Here is an 18,837-nt window from a genome sequence, read left to right as displayed (position 1 = left end):
GAATAATGTGTGGCCCTCCAGTAATGTTGACTGCAGTATAAAATAAATTTGTACACAAAAATAAATAAATCACAACTTCACCAGATGATGGTAGTAGCCTTTTGGCCACCTTGCCCTTAACTTTCTGTCAGAATTTTAGCCCGCCCCATTTTCGACATGGCTACTGTAAAAAATAGGAAAAAATGAAAGTTTACTGCAAGGGCTGCTGCTTCTAAGACAAATCCGAAACAACTGTGCCTGCCTAATTTGCTAAGAAACTGTTGCTGTTTTCAAATAACATGATATCAAGAGCCACCGCCAGACGTAACATGCTGACTACAAAAAGCTAACGTGAAAGGAACGCTGTGAAAAGGTGAAGCAACTGAAAGCTGTTTTACCAGCACAGCACCACTTTTTCACAAGACATTTCAAGTCAAATAAAAATGCTACAAAGGCGAGCTACGAGGTCGCTACTCAGCTCGCCAAGCACTGGAATCCTTTCATGGAGGGGGGATTTTTGAAAGACTGGTTAAAGAATGCCAGGTTGAATAGTCGCCCCTCACACATTTTCAGTTGACCAAATCTGGACCGCTTTCTGAAAAGTTCTGACTCCCCCCTTTATACTCCACCTTAACATAAATTGAAATGTTTGATTGGTTTTCTCTCGCCACATGACGTCACCTTTTCCTTTTTTGTACATTATATATGGCAGATCACATTAAGTCAAGTCAAGTCATGTTTATTTGTATAGCCCTCAAATTGATCACAAGGACCCTCAAATGGCTGCACATACCACACATTACTGCAAAATATTTTTTTTCTTTTTTCGCTCTCTCTTTCTCTTTTACCCTCTTCCAGTCCTCTCTCCCTCTCTTCTCCCCTTCTTTGCCTCCTTCTGTCCATTTTCCATTCCCTCCCTTCCTGTCTCTATTTTTCTCTCTCTTTCTTTCTCTATTTGCCATTTTCTTCTCTTCTCACATTATTTTTTCTCTTCTCTCTTTCCTATTATTTATCCCTCTTTTGTTCACTCTTTTTCTAGTTCTCTGTCTCTCTCCCCTTTCCTTTCTTTATATTTTTTCTCCTCTTTTTCTCTTCTTCTTTCACTTCCTTCTCTATCTTTCTCTGTGTCTTAATGGTGACTTTTTTGTTATTTATATTTGTCTCAAATTTTCAACTACAATAACCTGGCATTTAAACAGGGGTGTGTAAGACTTCACTTTAACAAACTATACCCATCTTTCACCTTTTGTATCTGTCCACCCTTCTTCAAATATAACAGTTACCTTCAGATGTTAATAGCCAAAAATGTGTACATAATCCACTATTCAACTCTTTCAATCAGGGCCACTGTAAATATGAGTATAATTTATATCTATTATTGACATTGATATTGGTGATAGTAATTGGATGTTCCTTCCAAGTACACTATGTAGTGTGGAAATTAACAATTGTTCTGTCCAGTAGCCTCAAGTGATAACGATCTATCTATATAGACATGCAGCAAATCTGAGAAGATGTACATGACATGTTTTTGTGTAGCAAAACACTCTTTTTTTGCACTCATTTCCAAACCGTAGCCAACCAAATGTTTCCGGTATTGTACGGATCACTGCTACATTCGTGATACGAGCTTGAAAAACAACTTAAATGTATGTAATGTGATTTTTAAAATGGGGCTCTTTTTGTGGTTGTGAAAAGATCAGCCCTCTCATGTTGAAATGTTATAGAAGCAGAATAAATAATGTTAGGCTACTAATACGTTTCTACATTATAGTTTGCTGTTTTTGAGAATTTTAAAGGAACAGTGTGTATTATTTCGCGTAAAACGAGACATTTGCATTTATTTTACATAAGAAGAGGCTCAATATTGCTGCTACGGGTACCCAGAAAAAAAAAAAAAGCTTGGCTAAATAATAAGCTGGAAAAATTTTACTTTTTGGTAGTCTCGTAGTTCAAATTATTCCTGTTGGGTTTTTTTGTCCTTTTTTTTGGTTGCACGACATAAAACAGTGATATCCAGAGGTAAAAAAATACACACTGTCCCTTTAAAACCCTGATTAAATGTTTTGGAAAAAAAGAAAAGAAAAATACATCCAAAGTAACATGACACTCTAATAAAAAATGGCACATTTTGTCTTAACATTGAGACAGCTTTCTGAAATGTAACGTTTAATATTTTCCCCACACAGTAACATAGAAAATATGGTTATTGTATGTTTGTTAAAAAAGTCTTAAAAAAAAAAAAACCAACATTTCGGATTTTTAATATTTGTAGCTGCTACCATTTTGTCTGTGACGAATACATTTTACGTCACGGAGTGTGAGACAAGTCACGTGACGATCGCAAGTCGAGCCTTGGCAATGACGTCACATTTAGCCGACAGCAGGTGGGATAGCGATACACCACTCAAGAGTTGATTGTTGTGCTTAAATTTTTTCAGAATTATCAACTGTATGTTATATTCTTTATAATGTTGTTTTCAGCAGGCTACAGAACTGCTGTGTGTCAGGTAAGTGTTTGTTTTGAATGTTAAAAAATAGCAAACAGCGATTTAGGACGGTGTTCATTGATTGAAAGGCGTTTATTGATTGCAAGTCATCAATGGCGTGTTTTTGTGTTTGTGCGCGTGTGTGTGCGAGTGTGTTTGTGCGCGCGCGTGTGTGTTCCTAGAATCGACCAGCAGATGGCGACAGCTGCGTGGACGTTGTTGTGCCCTCAGTGGCATTATCCACGGAGCACAAAACCAGGTCAGGACTGGGTCACTGTCATGAAAATGCATAACGCGTCATTAAGATTAATTTATTGGCTCCAAATTAATGATTATGTTTTATTAACAACGATGGATGACTATGTACGCTCCACAGTTGAGAGGTCAAAGTTCAAGTCTCTTTTCTCTAAAACTGGTGGCATGATTAAGATGACCTTAACTTTATGCACTGGTCCAATGTTAAAAAAAATTCTATACTGAAATCAACATAATGTTGGCATCCCCCCCAAAAAATTATATAACAACAGTTCAAAAGTAGGGGATAGTTCCATTTTTATCATATAGGGAGAAGTCGTTGTGGTAGATTAAAATTACATTTGACTAAGTTAAAATTGATAACAAGTACGCAGTAAAATTGACTACAAAGAGATTAGACCTGGCACTCCAAGATAATGTATGTGTATACCGGAGCCATAGTCCTCTAAGTGGCTAAGGTCACACACTCACATTTTTGACTCTTTCTGGGAGATTGATAGAGAGGAGGGGATTCCCAGCTCCTTTGCTCAACCCAGCCAATGTGTCGCAACACCTGTCGTTGGGAGTCATTAGGTGACCAAACTCCCCAATTCCAACCCCAAATGCAGAGCAGGGAGGCAACAGGTACCAATGTCTTTAGTATGACTGGGCCGAGGTCTGAACGTGTTACTTCCCAGTCTCTGGGCAGGCGCCCTACCCCCAAGGCGCATCGAAATTGTGAGCTGGCTCCAGGATAAACATGTATTAAAAGACTCAAAAGAACATCCATCCATTATCTGCACCGCTTATCCTCAGTAGGGTCGCGGGGTGCCGGAACCCATCCCAGCTATCTTCGGGCAGTGGGCAGGGGACACCCTGAACTGGTTGCCAGCCAGTCGCAGGGCACACAGACACGGACAACTCACTCGCTCATTCACACCTAGGGACCATTTGGACCGGCCAATTCACCTGACATGCATGTTTTTAGAATGTGGGAGGAAAACCGAATGCCCGGAGGCAACCCACACAGGCACGGGGGGAACATGCAAACTCCACCCAGGAAGGTTTGATCTAATGACCTCAGAACTGTGCGCTAAGCACTCACCCGCCGTGCTGCCCCCACAAAAGAACAAATAATTTAAAATATTGAGATGGATAGGCAATATTCACTAGATAATTCTTGTAGACTGCCCTAAATTGTAATTGCACAAAAAAATAGTCCAATAAAATAGTGTAATTGCATTATTGCAGAATATAACAATAAATAAATATAATAATAATATACATAGCACAATTTCTGGGGGCGTTGATGGCCCCTTCTCCTGTTTAAATTATGCATTATTCCTTTTTCTTTCCGATAATCTTAAAATTAATGCAGACCATAATCAATCCTATGAATTTCTAAAATAATTCACAATTAAATTGTCTTCCCAAACAAGAACAAAACCTGCATGTGTGTGCTATCGTCTCGAACAATAGTTCTAAACACTTTTAAATCCAGTGTACCTTTTTTCATTGAGAAAATCTTGTAATGCAATGTACAAAATTTTAAATACATTCCAAATGATACATAAAAATACTTTGTTCATGCATTAATTTTCCTTACCCCTCATTAGGGTCACAGGGAAATTCTATATTTTTTACCACCACGGTGGTTAGCGCGTGTGCGGCACAGTTCTGAGGTCATGGGATCAAACATTCCTTTGTGGAGTTTGCATGTTCTCCCCGTGCTTCCGTGGGTTTCCTCCGAGCTCTTCGGTTTCCTCCCACATTCTAAAAACATGCAAGTCAGGTTAATTGGCCGGTCCGAATTGTCCCTAGGTGTGAATGAGTGAGTGAGTGGTCTGCCTCTGTGTGCCCTACGACCGGCTGGTGGGGTGGGCTCCAGCACCCCCGTGACCCTACTGAAGATAAGCGGTGCAGATAATGGATATTTCTGATTCTTTAACAACTTTGGCCCGTCTACAATCTGATATTTCCTATCCATTGTACTATTCTCTGTCAGGCTAATTTACAGTCTTTTATCACATCTTTATTCTGGAGTGTTAAGTTTATTTTTGTTGCGAACAATGTACGATATATTGTGATCGGTGACTACAAAGATAACTCTGATTCTAAAATCTATGCTTTCCAATGTAAAGAGTAACTAAATGGCCAGCATGAACATGTGACCTGCCTTGGACTTTCTCTCTCCCGCCAGCAACCCTTCCTCTGACTGGATTACACTCTTGCCCAGCCGGCTCAGCATCATCATCTTCATCATCCCCATCACCAACCACCACACGGCAGCATGGACACGCAGGACCAGGGACTCCACATGGAGCCACTGCTTTCGGCTGTAAGGAATACACCGTTTTTTTTTTATCCAGACGGGAAATTATAAGCTCTCATGTTTTCATTGTAAACTAAAATAAGAAAGGGAGAAGAAAACGAATGCTTTGCTATTATTTTCAATTTGGCCTCATTGAATTTGAATTCAAAATATAAACTTTGTTATAAGGTCACTTTATTCATATTTTCATTGCATTTATTACAAGTTGCTATGATCTTTCATTATAACTGGAACTGTTGTTTAGTTTTCCACCAGATGGTGCTGTTATCGTTTTATCCTGTGCATTTGATAATCAGTACAGAGTTTTGATGATTTTTTCAGAGATTTTAGTTCCAATGCCAGTATGCTTGCCGAGACTTTTAAAAACTTTTAATACAATCAAGACTGCCTGTGATGATTGTGCTCAATTCGTAGCAGCAATATTATCTGTGTTTGCCAAGTTGCCCTTTATTTCCATATCCTGGAGAATGTAGTGTATGGTTAACTAACATCCTTTGTGGATTAGCATGATGTTCTGGAGGTTTTCAAATCAGGTTTTAGGTCACTGCTTAGCACGGAGTCAGCACTCCTCAGGGTCTTTAATGATATCCTCCTGGCTACCGACTCAGGTTATTTTGTGAACCTAGTCCTGCTTGACCCCACTGCTGCCTTCGATACGGTGGAGCACAATATTTTACTATCAAGGTTGTAGCACCTAGTGGACAGGTGTTGTAGCGCTTTATTTTGGTTTGGAGCTTATCTAACTGGCAGGTCTATGAGCGTAAGCCTTGCTGGTTCTAACTCAGATCTTTTGGGGTTCCACAGGGCTCAATTGTAGGACCACTCCTCTTCTCCTTGTATTTACTCCCGCTATGCTTCATTTACAGAAAGAATGGCATCAGTCTTCTTTATTACGCAAATGACAGTCTTGATGGAAAAAAGCCTGGATGGCCCTAAACATTTTAAATTTTAATGAAAAGAAACTGAGCTTATTGTCTTTGTCCCCAGTGGCTCTGGTGTACCTCCACCTATTGACTTGAGCCCCTTGGCACTAAATGTGAGGCCACCTCTTCCTAACTTGGGTTTTAAAATGTATACTGATTTTAAACTAGATTAACAATGAACTGCAGTAGTGACGTCAAGCTTCTTTTGTCTAAGGCAGTTAGCACATGTCAAGCCTTTTCTCAGGTGTGAACATTTTTAGATTGTGATTCGTGCCTTCATCACATCTTAGCTGGACTGTACCAATGCATCGTATTATGGAATCAGCCAGTCCTCCATTTAGCGCCTACAGGGGTCCGAAATGCTGCTTCCTGACTTTTCTGCTGCCCGTGTAGTTAGGGTTTCATTTTAAGAGTATTATATTTGTTTTTAAAATATTTACATGGGATTGCCCCTCCTTACCTCAGTGAGCTGGTTCACTGTCAAGCGCCTTAGGTCAGCTGATCAGTTACATCATTTTATTATTTTTATACTTTTAAAATATTTTTTAATTGATTTTATTATTATTATTATTTTTTTAAACTTATTTAGGGTTCTTTGTCAACTATATATAATTTGTGCACACGACATTTTTTCAGCTTTGGCTGTTTTATTGGGTTTAAGATTGAAGTAATTATCTTGTCAAATAGAATAGAATATTCTTAATTGACTTTATTAAGACCTCAATAAACATTTATATTAGATGTGGCACTCCAGCATAAACATGTCATAAAAGACTGTTTTTAAAAAAGCTGAAAAATAATATTGGGATAGATTGGTAATGTTTAAAAGATAGTGCTTGAAGACTGGCTTATGTCATAAGTGCATCACAAAATAATGCCATGACATGTTTCAGCAACATTGGAAAAAAGTAAAGAAATAAAAATAAATGTGTATTTTTCCATACATCTGCAATATATACAGTCTTGAGTGCTTGTTTAGGGTGTTGATGGCTTTGGGGAAGAAACTGTCTCTGTTAGACCTTGTTTTAAAGGAGCAGTATCGTCTGCCAGACAGCAGCAGGTCAAAGAGGTGGTGGCCAGGGTGAAAGGAATCTTTTTAATGTTATTGACTGTCGCGGTATCACAACGCAGCAATGTGTCCTAGGCTGGTCAGAGAGCAGCCAATTGTTTTCAGGGCTGTTTTGATGACTTTCTGTAAAGTTCTCCTTTCTGCTGTTTTATATGCGGGTTGTTGATTTTATATTTAGAAACTTTTTGCTGACAAAGTTCTGAACACAGTTCTCATAGTTTCATTTACATTTTTTAAAAACATTTTTTGCCTATCAAACAGAGTGAATACTAAAGCAATAACAGTGCATTTCAACTTTCTGCGCTGATATTGATATTACATCATTTATTCTTCAAAAGAGATTTCAACCAATACATTACTTAGGGACTTAATAAATTAGTAATGCAAATTATTCAATTAAATAATCAACTTATCTAATAATGATTTAAAAGATAGATTTTTTTGTGTTAAAATATCTGTATAGTGTTACATGATCTTGAATTAGAACCAGTGCTCACCCCAAGCAACAATGATGTATTTTTTACATGACAGCCTCTTGAAATTGATGAAAACAGGTAAATAACGGTGTTTAATCTATCACCTGAAGGATCATTTTCAGTGCATAGAATATATAAAGATTTTTGGGAGGGATTGTTTGATTTCCCCTCCAAGTGTCCAACAGATGCATACTTATGTTTGTGAACTCGTGGCCGGTTGATCGTTCTGGTGGAGATTTGTCGTCATCAGCTTTTTGCCATCTACATCCAAACAGCTTCCACTCCCTATTTAGCCTGAGGTCTTAAGCGCCTAGCTTTTTTGGCTTCAGAGCTTCTGTGCTCTTCTCCGCAGCTCTCTCTTTGTGTGTGTGTGTGCCACAAAACACATGGTCGTCTAAAAAAACATTTTACAGTTAATCTGTTACGTGAAGCTAAAACAAAACCGACGACTTCATACCATTAAATTAAAAGAGATTATTTTGTCATTCAGGCCAACCCTTATTTTAGCTCTCCTGTTAGCCACTAAAGTTTGTTGGGTTTTTGATCTACAGCAGAGGAGTGCAAACTTTTTTTTTCTTGCCCGGGGCAACAGTTCTGGAAAAATAAAAATGAATTTGCCAAATTATACCGAAATAACCTTTTTGGGTTTGGTTATTTGTCTGTCAACAAATGTTTTACAAAAATTAAGAATATTATGAATAGTATTGGGCTGTGCGGTAACACATTGTTTTACCAGATCAATACTGTTAAAATGTATACAGTAGATACCATAAGTACATAAAAAGGCCTTTCTTCTGAATTTAAAAAAATACTTTAAAAGCGCTTGTGCGGCACAGTTCATGTCATGGGAACCTGTCGTGGGTTCAAATTCAGCTCCAGACTTTCTGTGCGGAGTTTGTATGTTCTCCCCGTGCTTGCGTGGGTTTCCTCCGGGCACTCCGGTTTCCTCCCACATTCCAAAGACATGCATTTCAGGTGAATTGGCCGGTCCAAATTGTCCCTAGGTGTGAATGAGCGAATGAGTTGTCTGTCCCTGTGTGCCCTGCGATTGGCTGGCAACCAGTTCAGGGTGTCCCCTGCCCACTGCCCGATGATTGCTGGGATGGGCTCCAGCCCCCCGCGACCCTACTGAGGATAAGCGGTACGGCTGATGAGATGAGATGAGATGAGACTTTAAAACCCCCAAATTTTATTTTTACTTTGTATAGTATTAAATAATTTAATGGCAATTTACCATTTCTTTATATCAGGTTCCTGGTTGTTATACAGCCACAAGAAGGCTGCTCATACCGGTATCTGCTCCCAAATTTTAGAACTAGTACCTTAAAATATGGTAGAGTAAAACCCTAGGATACAGTATAACATTAATCTGTTAGGGATCTCAAAGTGAAATTACCAAAACAAATCTATGAAATGTGTTTTTGTTTGTTCATTATATATATTGAAAATAAATTAACCATTGCTTTAAAATAATCTCAAATTCAATTTTTGTGGGTATTAAGGGGTTTTTCTTTTTCATAGATTTGGGATAAAGTAGTCCCCTGTGATGCAACAGTAATCCATTCTTGGTGCCAAAGTAAAATAGCAGTATAGCGAGGGATAGAACCCTATGGTAATAAGTAATTCATGTGCTCTGAAACCCAGTAATTCTATATGAAAACAGTAAAATAAAAAAATAATGTATAGTAAGAGCTACCTGTGTGTAATATACGGGTATATGATGAAGTAACATTACAAATAAATATACATGCAAAGAAATAATGTAATGTAATTTACCTTTGGTGTGATGTGACTTAAGCTGGTACAGTAGAGTTAGTGGGTGGATCCAGAGGGGGGAGGAGAAGTCAAAATTAATTAAAACAGGTTTTCAAAATTATTAAAAAAAAAGGGTCTGACAAAGCATTATATTCCACACTGAAAAGTGACAATTTCGTAAGGAACTGCACTGATACTTATACCCAGTATTGGTTATAATGTGTATAAAGCATATTTTTAGTAGCATATGTCTTTATTGCTACTGAAAAAAATGTCGGTGACCACAAATGGACCTCAGGCAATGGTTGGGGCACCAATGATTTATTGGGACTTTACAGTGGAAAGTAAATTGTTCGGATTTCCATTCACCCTCTATACTATCCTAAATGACCTGGCCCATGAATCACATTTCCGAGTCACATGTTGTGTTTCTGTGCGGTATAGAAATCTTCTGCCAAAAAGTAGGCCGTCAAAGCTGTCAGACTGTTTGAGAGCTTTATGTCCGCCGCATTCAAGGACGGGCCACGTTTTTTGCGGAGCAGGCCTCCACCATCTGTAGGGATGCAAGCCAAGTGTGCGTGCGCCACATCCTGTCATGTCACCTAAGCTGGGGGGCTTGCCAGCGCTCTGACAGCATTTTGTCACTCTAGTTTTAGTCATCCAACCTTGTTTGGTGCCAGTTATCCCATTTGGGTATTTTGACGTCCTTTGAACTATTTATGCTGGAAAGTATGCTATCACAAACCCAAGTATTTTTGGGGGGTTTAATGGATCACATTTGATTCTATTTTTTATTTATTTTTATTTTTTAGAATTAGAGCAGAGGTCACCTTTTTTTGTTAATATTTAGCACAAAGCGCTAACAGTTTTATCTGCATTTCTAAAATGACTCCTCCTGTTTTCTATAAGAGTTTACTTTTTCTTTTATGTTACTAATTACAACAGACTTGACCGGAGGTCAGCAACAAGCTGCTATGGAGCCGCATGCAGATCTTTGGTGTTCCCTAGTAGCTTCTTGGTGCTTTTTCAAAAATGTTTTATAATGGAAAAGTTTTTTTTTTAGTAAACAAACATGACTCAAAACGTTCTTAAAGGGACAATGTGTAACATTTAGTGCCTCCTAGTGTTACAAAAAAACTTTCATTCAGTGAAAAAAACATTGATTTGAATACTAGGCAAAAAATTCATAAACTCGAATGTTCATTTTTATCAGTTCATTTTTTAAAAGCATAGGTTGATAAATTTGTATTTCTTTTCCACAGTGGAATCGGCACTATGGCCATGTTTGTCCAGCAACCAGCCGCCATGCTGTGCTCTGTGGCACTGGCCCCCACTTGCACCAGACAACGCAGTGGCATCTAGTTGTCAAATATTACACACTGAGGCTTAAACATTTTCCTATGTATATAGATAAATACAGTGTGTTGCCTTTTCTTATAAGGCTTATGTAAAAATATTTGCAGCTCCAAACACATGTTTTTTTGTTTTTGGTCCAAAATTTTCGATTGCCAACCCTTGGACTTGTCACTAATCAGTCTTGTTTTCTTTTTTATTACTGATCAGCACAAATGACTACCAGTTTCATATGTATTTCTAAAATAACCAGCCATTGTGTTAATACTATGTTGTTACTATGTTATTATTATGTTACGACTAGGTTGAAGTTTTTAAAAGTGGGATCAAAATACCCTCGGTCAACAAACAAAACATATGCCTTGTATAAGGGCAGTGAGTGGTATACATATATAAATTATAAACTAATCTTATTTTTTTGAAAGATTTCATCATGTATTTAAAAACACTGACCATGTCAAAGATTTCCAATGCTCGTTAGAAATCAAATTTCTCAGAAATTCATTACTGGTGGGCTATCTGTAGAACTGGTCTGGGGGCTACCCAGGTGATCATAGGGGTCTACTTGGTGCCAATTCTTTGATGGTCCGCACTTACTAAAAATGAGGGGAAAAAATAGAGATCCTTAGGGGGCCACCTGCACCACGTTGGTGACCCCTGGACTGGAGTAATTATGGAATGATATTGTTTTATTTTGTGGTCAGTAATAGAAAAAAATACTACAATTTAGGGATGTTTCATACCTAAATTGTATTTGGGGTTCTTTCTGAAAAAAATAACATTCAAAAAAATAGGTATTTGGTATGTTTGGTAAGCTACAGGAAAAAAAGTACTAATAGTGGCCCTTTGATTTTTTTTTTTTCTGTTTGTTGCCCTGAGAGAAAAAATATCTAGAATCCATGCTTCCACATTCTCAGTATTACGGAGACATCTTTGAACTGTAATCAGATTCAGAATATTTATTGTCATTGTCAAAAAGACCAATTAAACTTTGTTTGGAGCATTCAATGGTTAGAAGAAAAGACTAAATCCACAGAATAAATATACATAAAACCCAAGAAACATAAATAACCCAATCTAACTATTGAAAGTGTGGACATCTACTATAAAAAAATAAAAATTGGGACCATGTGGAACCTAATATATATGCTGTATTGTTACAACAATCTCAGTCAGTGTGATTTGGCTTCGTAAATTGCCATGTTTATTTCTAAACAGGTTAACAATAAAATCTTCAAGCCGCCAGGCGACAGCAGCTGCATCCAAAGAAAAGTTCATTACAGAAATGCCTCGATAGTCAACTGCAGGTCACGATCGCTGGGGAAGCGAGGGCGTTTGGAGGGCAGAAGTGGTTTGATTGACACCCAGCAGCAAGCTTTAAGGATTAAAAAAAACCCTTCAGTATTAAGTGCTTGGAATATGTTTGCGGTTGCGCTAAGAATGCGTTTGAGACTTGTTCGTGCCTTGCTTGGACTTGCAGGAAATAGCGGAATTAAATGAGTTGATTCCCAAAGTTATTTCCACTGATCCCAATGACTTGGATTAGGAATCTAGCGCTTTATTCCTTGCGTGTTGTAGAACAAACAGTTGTTGCCAAAATCCTTTTCTAGTTTATTTATTTTATGTCAGCAAACGACAAACAGTTAAACAGTGTCAAGTAAATTCTGAGTTTTTCTTTTTTTCCCAGAAATGATTGCCATCAATATTTATTTATTTACTCATCATTTTATTTATGTAGTGTATTATCTGCACTATAAGGTGCAATTAATGGCAACCATTAATCCGACAATAATTCTCGCTAACCAAAATCCCAAAATATTGCATGTTTTGGGAATCGAACCTGAGTAATGGCAGTGAGAGCGGTGACACTTAACAACTAGTGGTCCAGGTGCCATACTTAAAGGCTTAGACCTTATTAAATTATCAGATCGTTTTTACCTATGAAAATGCTACAAAGGCAAGCTACGAGGTAACAACACTGATCACCAAGCACAGGTGAATTTATTAAAGACTGTTGAAAAAAATGCCAGGCTGAATAGTTGCCCCTCACAGATTTTCAGCTTACCAAACCTGGCTCGCTTTCTGAAAAGTTTGGACACTCCTGGCCTAGGTCATCCTCCATTTCTTCACCTGTCCCTCAATAACGTTGTGGTTGAATATGTGTAAGTACGTAAAAGAGCTTGTATGATATTTTGTTGAAATATTTCCTGTTTTCACCAGTCCCTAACATTTGTTGATGAAAAAGTAGAGAACCTTTTTAAATTGATCAGAATGCACGATGCAAATCAGTATTTCTCGCACCCTGAGTAAAAATAGTGTGATAATGGGATCCATTCTATTGCATTTTCATACGTCATCTGTACCACCGGCGGTCTGGTGGTGAAGTGTCGGCGTTGCCACTATTCGGGTTTAATTCTAATTGCATACGATGTTTTGCGATTTTGCTCTGCTATGTTTATCGATTGATAAATCATTGCACAATCGTTGCTCAAATATGGTAGCAAATTGTAATGGTAAGGTTACACATACCTATAATTATTGTATGCCTTTCCAATCTTATTCACCATATTTTGCGGTATATAATGCGCACAGAGTTACTTTTAAATTTCTGGTCAAATCAAAGTTTTAAGTTGGCCTTAAAGGCTGGAATATACAGTATATTTATTTTTTGTTATTTATTATTTATTTATTGTTTTTATTTGCAGCTACACAAATGATCTAGTTATTGAGATTACATTTAATCCAGCAATTTAGTAAACAAATGTTTTCAGTTTAAGTGTTTGTGATTTGTATGATTTTTAGAGGAGCGATGATGAAGCTGTGGTGGATAGAGGCGGAACGCGTCTGCAGCAAAGCACCAACTTTCAGCCGGAAGATGTTGAAGGTAGCGCGTAAAAACGTGTTTTAAAAAGTTCATTTAATTACAGCCAAACACAATCATACTCATTTTGAGCATCTCACTTGAAAAAAAATATTACTGCGATGATAATTTTCAGGTGTGTACAGTATATCTGACATGGTTCAAATTTGATTGCATAAGAGGCTTAGCCTTGCTGTATCATCACATTGATGGCAATGCACTTTATCAAAACTGCACAGCAATGAGAAATCCATCATTAATACGACAATACAATATAACATTTAATGGACTACCACAAAGAGGCTAGACTCATCCATGATGATTATCTGTAAAGCCCATCGAGGTCAATGTAGATACACACACGCACGTAAGAACACTTTATTACACATACACATAAGCAAATGGATATTTTGCTCAATACCCTCTCGAATGTGTTTGCAGGCCACAGGACTTTGTACATTGGAGTGCACGTCCCTTTAGGCAGCACAAGACACCGCAGCCATCGCAGGCACCGTCACCATGGAAACAGATACAAACGACGGAGCAGGGAACGGGCGAGCCCATTGGTGGAGGGAAGAGAGTCTCCCATTTATGGTACGACTGAAATCAGTTCATTATTGTTGTTTTATTTCACCACTAAATTTATTATCCAGATGAAAATTATTGCGACACACCCTTTTGTTCAAATACTTTTTATAGTACTGTTCTCGATTAAAAGGGGAATCATATTTCTTCTTTTACAGTATCTCTTATCATAGTGGGGTCCAAGCCAAAGCCGAGGGGCAATTTGTGGCCTGCCGACTATTTTCTCAGTGATTCGCAGCTTACACTAACAGTTATATCTGCTCTTTCACTAAACATTTGTATTTTAATTATAAAAAAGGAAAATGAACTATTTGTAATTTTGAAAGCAATTGACATTTTTTTCTAAAATTTGAAATACCTGTAAATCTCTGGAAAGCTATATAAAGAAAATGTGAATAGAGAAAAGTCCACATTACCCTGCTGCTCCTTAATTTTTTTGTGTGTGGCCCTATAAGGACCAAGTGTTACACTCACATCCTATTGCAAGGGTCGGGAACCCAAAGACCCATGAAAGCAATATATATATATCACTTTTTATAACACTGTGTGACGTTTGATAAGAGCAAAGCCCGTGTCCCATATCCACAAATATACCACTTAACATTTGTCTCCCTCTGGCAGTTACTTAAGACGTAAAAACTCATTTCGACCGTCGGTTTTCCCCATTAATAATGGTATTAAAACAAGGTGCAAGCAGAGTTCTTTTGTAAAAATGTCACAAGACCCTGCAAGCGAGAACTATACGGATGTATTTAACTGCTGGTCAGAGATCGCTGTGTGTGAGATTTTCCCACCCAAAAAAATAGATCGAATAGGTGTTTGGGTGTTTACAATTTGTTCTGTGGGTTTTGACCAGAGAGTATCCTAACAGTAAAAATACATTGTTTACTGAGCTTAGATTAGGGGTTAACATGCTCATCGCGGAATAAAGGATTCCATCAAGATGTACAGCCAAAACAAGGTCTGTTGGTGTAAAATCGTGACTGTAAACTGTAGTGTAGACTGTGATCCATATAATCTGGACCGAACCTTCTATGTTCCAATTTCGCTTTCGCTTTGTATACTCTAAAATTGGAATAATGCAAAGAATAATTGCATCGTTAAACCCAGAAACCAGATCTACTCATGAAAAGAGCTATATCTGGTTCACGGGCCATAGGCTCCTAACCCCTGTTCTATTGTAATGGTCCTCGGAAAAGCATCCCAACAATTCCAGCTTATTCGAAATGCCACAGCTCACGTTACAAACAGCACAAAGAGATACAAACTTGTTGCTCAAATATGACCCAATTGATTTTTTTTACATTTGTGTTCCTAGATACCCCTTCCCAGAGGGTTCAGTTCCTCCTTGGGATGGAAGACGAGGACGAGGAACACCTACCTCACGATCTTTTTACGCAGATGGATGAGATTTTTGTCAGGGAGGGCGAAGATTCTAAGTGGAGGGAGAGTGCCAGGTAGAGTATACACATACAGTTTATTAAATGAAATTCTCGTTTCAGCCACAAAAGTGAGCCATACTGTATTTACGGCTACGCTCTTAAGAAAAGGCAATACGTTGCTCTGCTAAATGAGTCCAAGTGAGAGAAGGAGCTATCAAAGCGAAAAGCGTGGCGCCCTGGCAGATGGCACGCCGCTTCTCTCCCGTCTGCCTTGCCGGCGCCTGATCCGTGCAACTGTCGTGGCAGGTGGCTGAAGTTTGAGGAGGACGTGGAGGACGGAGGAGAGCGCTGGAGTAAACCTTACGTGGCCACGCTGTCGCTGCACAGCCTGTTTGAGCTGCGCAGCTGCATCATCAACGGCACCGTGCTGCTTGACATGAGGGCTGGCGCTATTGAGGAGATTGCAGGTATTGGATATTGTTAAATTAGAACTCTCAGATATTAGAAGACTTGAGCTGACCCACTAGGTTGCAGTGACCCCTTGCTTGGTTAATTTATTTTTTTAATCGAAAAAAAGTCCTACACATATTACTCAGTTTGAACCAATTAAGACTATTGGGTTTCACATTAGCACAAGAGTGCGGTTGAGTTCCAGAAATGTCACATTATTATTTTATATAATTCTTGAGTTTATGGTGTAGTAAATACTCGTTATAGGAGAAGGGGACTTATATTAATTTTGAGCTTGCAATGAAAACAGGAGTGGACTTTACCAAAACACTCAAGGTGCAAACATTCCAACCTCTTCTTAAGGTTCTCCCTGGAGACCTTCCTTTTTACTAAATATCCTAGTTTACAAAAAGCAGGTCAGCCCTAAAGGGTGTAGAAATAAAAGAAACGGCAACATGGTTAGCCAGTCGTGACAATGATGTAAACAGTGCATATAAGTCAAAATAATTAACAACCATGGGAAACTACTAAATCTGTTTTGCAGATGTCCAATAGTAAAAACGGAACTACTTTCTTTAATGTGAGCCTGCAGAATAAAATCGCATCTGAACAAACATTAAATGAGTTACTTATCAATCCCACATGGTTTAAAAGTTTTATGCCTTGGTTTTATTTACTTTTAATAAAGTATATGAAATAATAATCAATTGCATGCCTGAATCCCATAACAATAAAAAACCCTTTTCTTTCAGTTACTTAATACATTCCTTTTTGTTGTTTTTTTTGCAGCATGTCATTCATTAATACTGGTTTCAAAATGAGATGTGCACAGAATCATTTTATAAAAAAGTGACTATAACTGAAACTGAGTAGGATAAAAGTGTGTAAAATCGGCTATGAGTCTCAGTTGCGTTCTTTCAATTTCCGAATTCAAGTAGTAGTTACAGACATTGCCCTACTTGCGAACAAGATAAGTTCCGGACAATTGCTCGTAAGTTGAATTGGTTCGTAAGTTGAAATTGTTTGTAAGTTGCTTCAGTGCTATATTTTTTATTTTTAAGGTTTGTATAAGTATGTTTAAGTCGTGTATAAGTAACATGTATTGTTTTGTACTGAAAAATAATCAATTAATAAAACAATATCCTCTATAAAGATAAATAAGTTAATGGTAACTTACTTTTGGAAGACGAGCGTCAAGATGTCCTCCTCCGCGTTAGAGAGTGGCCGAAAAAAAAGCGATTCAACCATTTTCTCAATTGCATCAAGCTTTCTTATTCCACTTTCAATTCAAAAGAAACGGCTCGCCTCTTCTTTACACTTTATGCCAACCATATTGAATGGATGTACGAGATATCAAACAATAAAAAAAATTAAGTTCTTAGCACGCTGGAGATCATATATTAGTATAGACATCATAGAATGTTTACACACGAACAAGGAAGAGGAAGTGGATTTTTTTTCTTCTGGGTGGATGCTGGGTGACCTCTTACAGCGCCACACGCCGTAGCGGTGGAAAGAAGCACTACAGTAATGTCTTGTACTCTGAAAAAGGTGCACACAATACAAAATCTAACTTTCAGCAATGTGAGGATATTTTTTGACATCCCCAAAAAAATGTTGGTATCTACCGTATTACGTAAGTCGAATGGTTGTAAGTAGGGGAACGTCTGTATTTGCTGTCAAATTGAGAAATTGGTGTCTTAAAACATACATCTTGCCAAAAAAATGATCACCCTTGTCGGTCCTCAAGGGGTTAGTGTTTTTATCCTATCTGTCATATTTTATGTGGTCCTGTCCTTATTGTGTTTATGATGGAGCCCCTTCTGTTTAAGGGAAGTTGGCAGCATTTCCTTACTTAACCACGAAAAAGTCTTACCAAACTGTTCTTTTTGGTGATCCTACATTAATCAATGCCTGAAATGAGGGACTCTGTCTGATATTACCCACTTGACGACACTGTGACAATCTTGCTTAGATATGGTACTGGACCACCAGGAGCTCTACTCTCCACTGGGCGAAGATCTCCGAAAAAAAGTACACAGAGTCCTGCTGAAAAGACACCATCACCAGAACCAGAAAAAGCTGGCCAATCGCTTGCCTATCGTACGCTCCCTTGCTGATATCGGTCGACGGACATCAGACCTTCACCTAGACAAGAATGGTGAGTTGGACACAACAGTTTCTATGCTGCTACTTTATGGTCATCGGGATTGGATCAGGCTACTGATCTTTTCTCTCTGTATCATCCAGGTCAGATGACATCTTCCCAGTCTCATTTAGCAAGTCCAGATGCAAAAGGGGATGTAACTAGAGTAAACAGCTCTATGGATTTAACCAAGGTACACCAATGTGATGTTAACTAATGCGAAGTCAGTAACTATTCACTCTGCTTTATTGACTTGGAACATGGAATTCTAAATTACGACTTGCTCGAAAACCTGTAAATGATTGCCAAAAAGCTGCTCAGAAATGTGACATTCCCTCTGTATTAATAGAGGATTTACACAAGGCATTTCCAGTCCTGGCACAATTCCAAGTGTACACATGACACTGAGACACCAAGTCAGCATTTATTATTATGATCACTTCCTGTAATATAATGTAATACATTTATGGCTCTGTACTTTATAGAATATATTTCTAGTAAGGATTAGGATTACAGTCTCACCAAATAGATTTTCAGTGTAATAATGCATGAGAGAATCACAGACAAGAAAGATTAATTAAAAAAAGACTAGATGAGTGTTCTCTTTAGTGTAGGATATGCTTTGATAATAATGTGCTTGTCTTTATGTGAGTTTCATCCTAGCGGACTAGAGTGATTCTCCTCATAGTTCACTGTTTTTGCACAATATTCACAATAAACATAGCATTATGAAACATTTCAGAGAACAAGTAACACTCCACTTACTGTGTGTTACTTTTGCATAATTCTCGCTGAGAAATCAAC

General features: G+C 38.1%; 1 protein-coding gene across 2 annotated transcripts in view; it reads left to right on the top strand.

The window, feature by feature from the left end:
• Window positions 1-2,536: 2,536 nt before the first annotated feature.
• slc4a10b (solute carrier family 4 member 10b) overlaps window positions 2,537-18,837 on the top strand; it is a 31,499-nt gene continuing 15,198 nt past the window's right edge. Inside the window, exons 1-8 of one of the 2 annotated variants that reach the window (XM_088352931.1) lie at window positions 2,537-2,727; window positions 4,903-5,040; window positions 13,413-13,494; window positions 13,912-14,064; window positions 15,374-15,512; window positions 15,744-15,904; window positions 17,863-18,048; window positions 18,138-18,226. In XM_088352931.1, coding sequence (XP_088209057.1) covers window positions 4,993-5,040; window positions 13,413-13,494; window positions 13,912-14,064; window positions 15,374-15,512; window positions 15,744-15,904; window positions 17,863-18,048; window positions 18,138-18,226 — 858 coding nt within the window. In that variant the 5' untranslated portion in view covers window positions 2,537-2,727; window positions 4,903-4,992. The remainder of the gene's footprint in view (window positions 2,728-4,902; window positions 5,041-13,412; window positions 13,495-13,911; window positions 14,065-15,373; window positions 15,513-15,743; window positions 15,905-17,862; window positions 18,049-18,137; window positions 18,227-18,837) is intronic. The other variant, XM_088352930.1, reaches the window with a different exon arrangement.

The sequence above is a fragment of the Urocampus carinirostris genome, chromosome 14 (genome assembly GCF_059441175.1).
Source record: "Urocampus carinirostris isolate Australia breed hairy pipefish chromosome 14, RoL_Ucar_1.0, whole genome shotgun sequence".
Lineage (NCBI taxonomy): Eukaryota > Metazoa > Chordata > Actinopteri > Syngnathiformes > Syngnathidae > Urocampus > Urocampus carinirostris.
The sequence above is the reverse complement of the archived record's forward strand: the minus strand, read 5'-3'. Positions and strand labels throughout refer to the sequence as shown.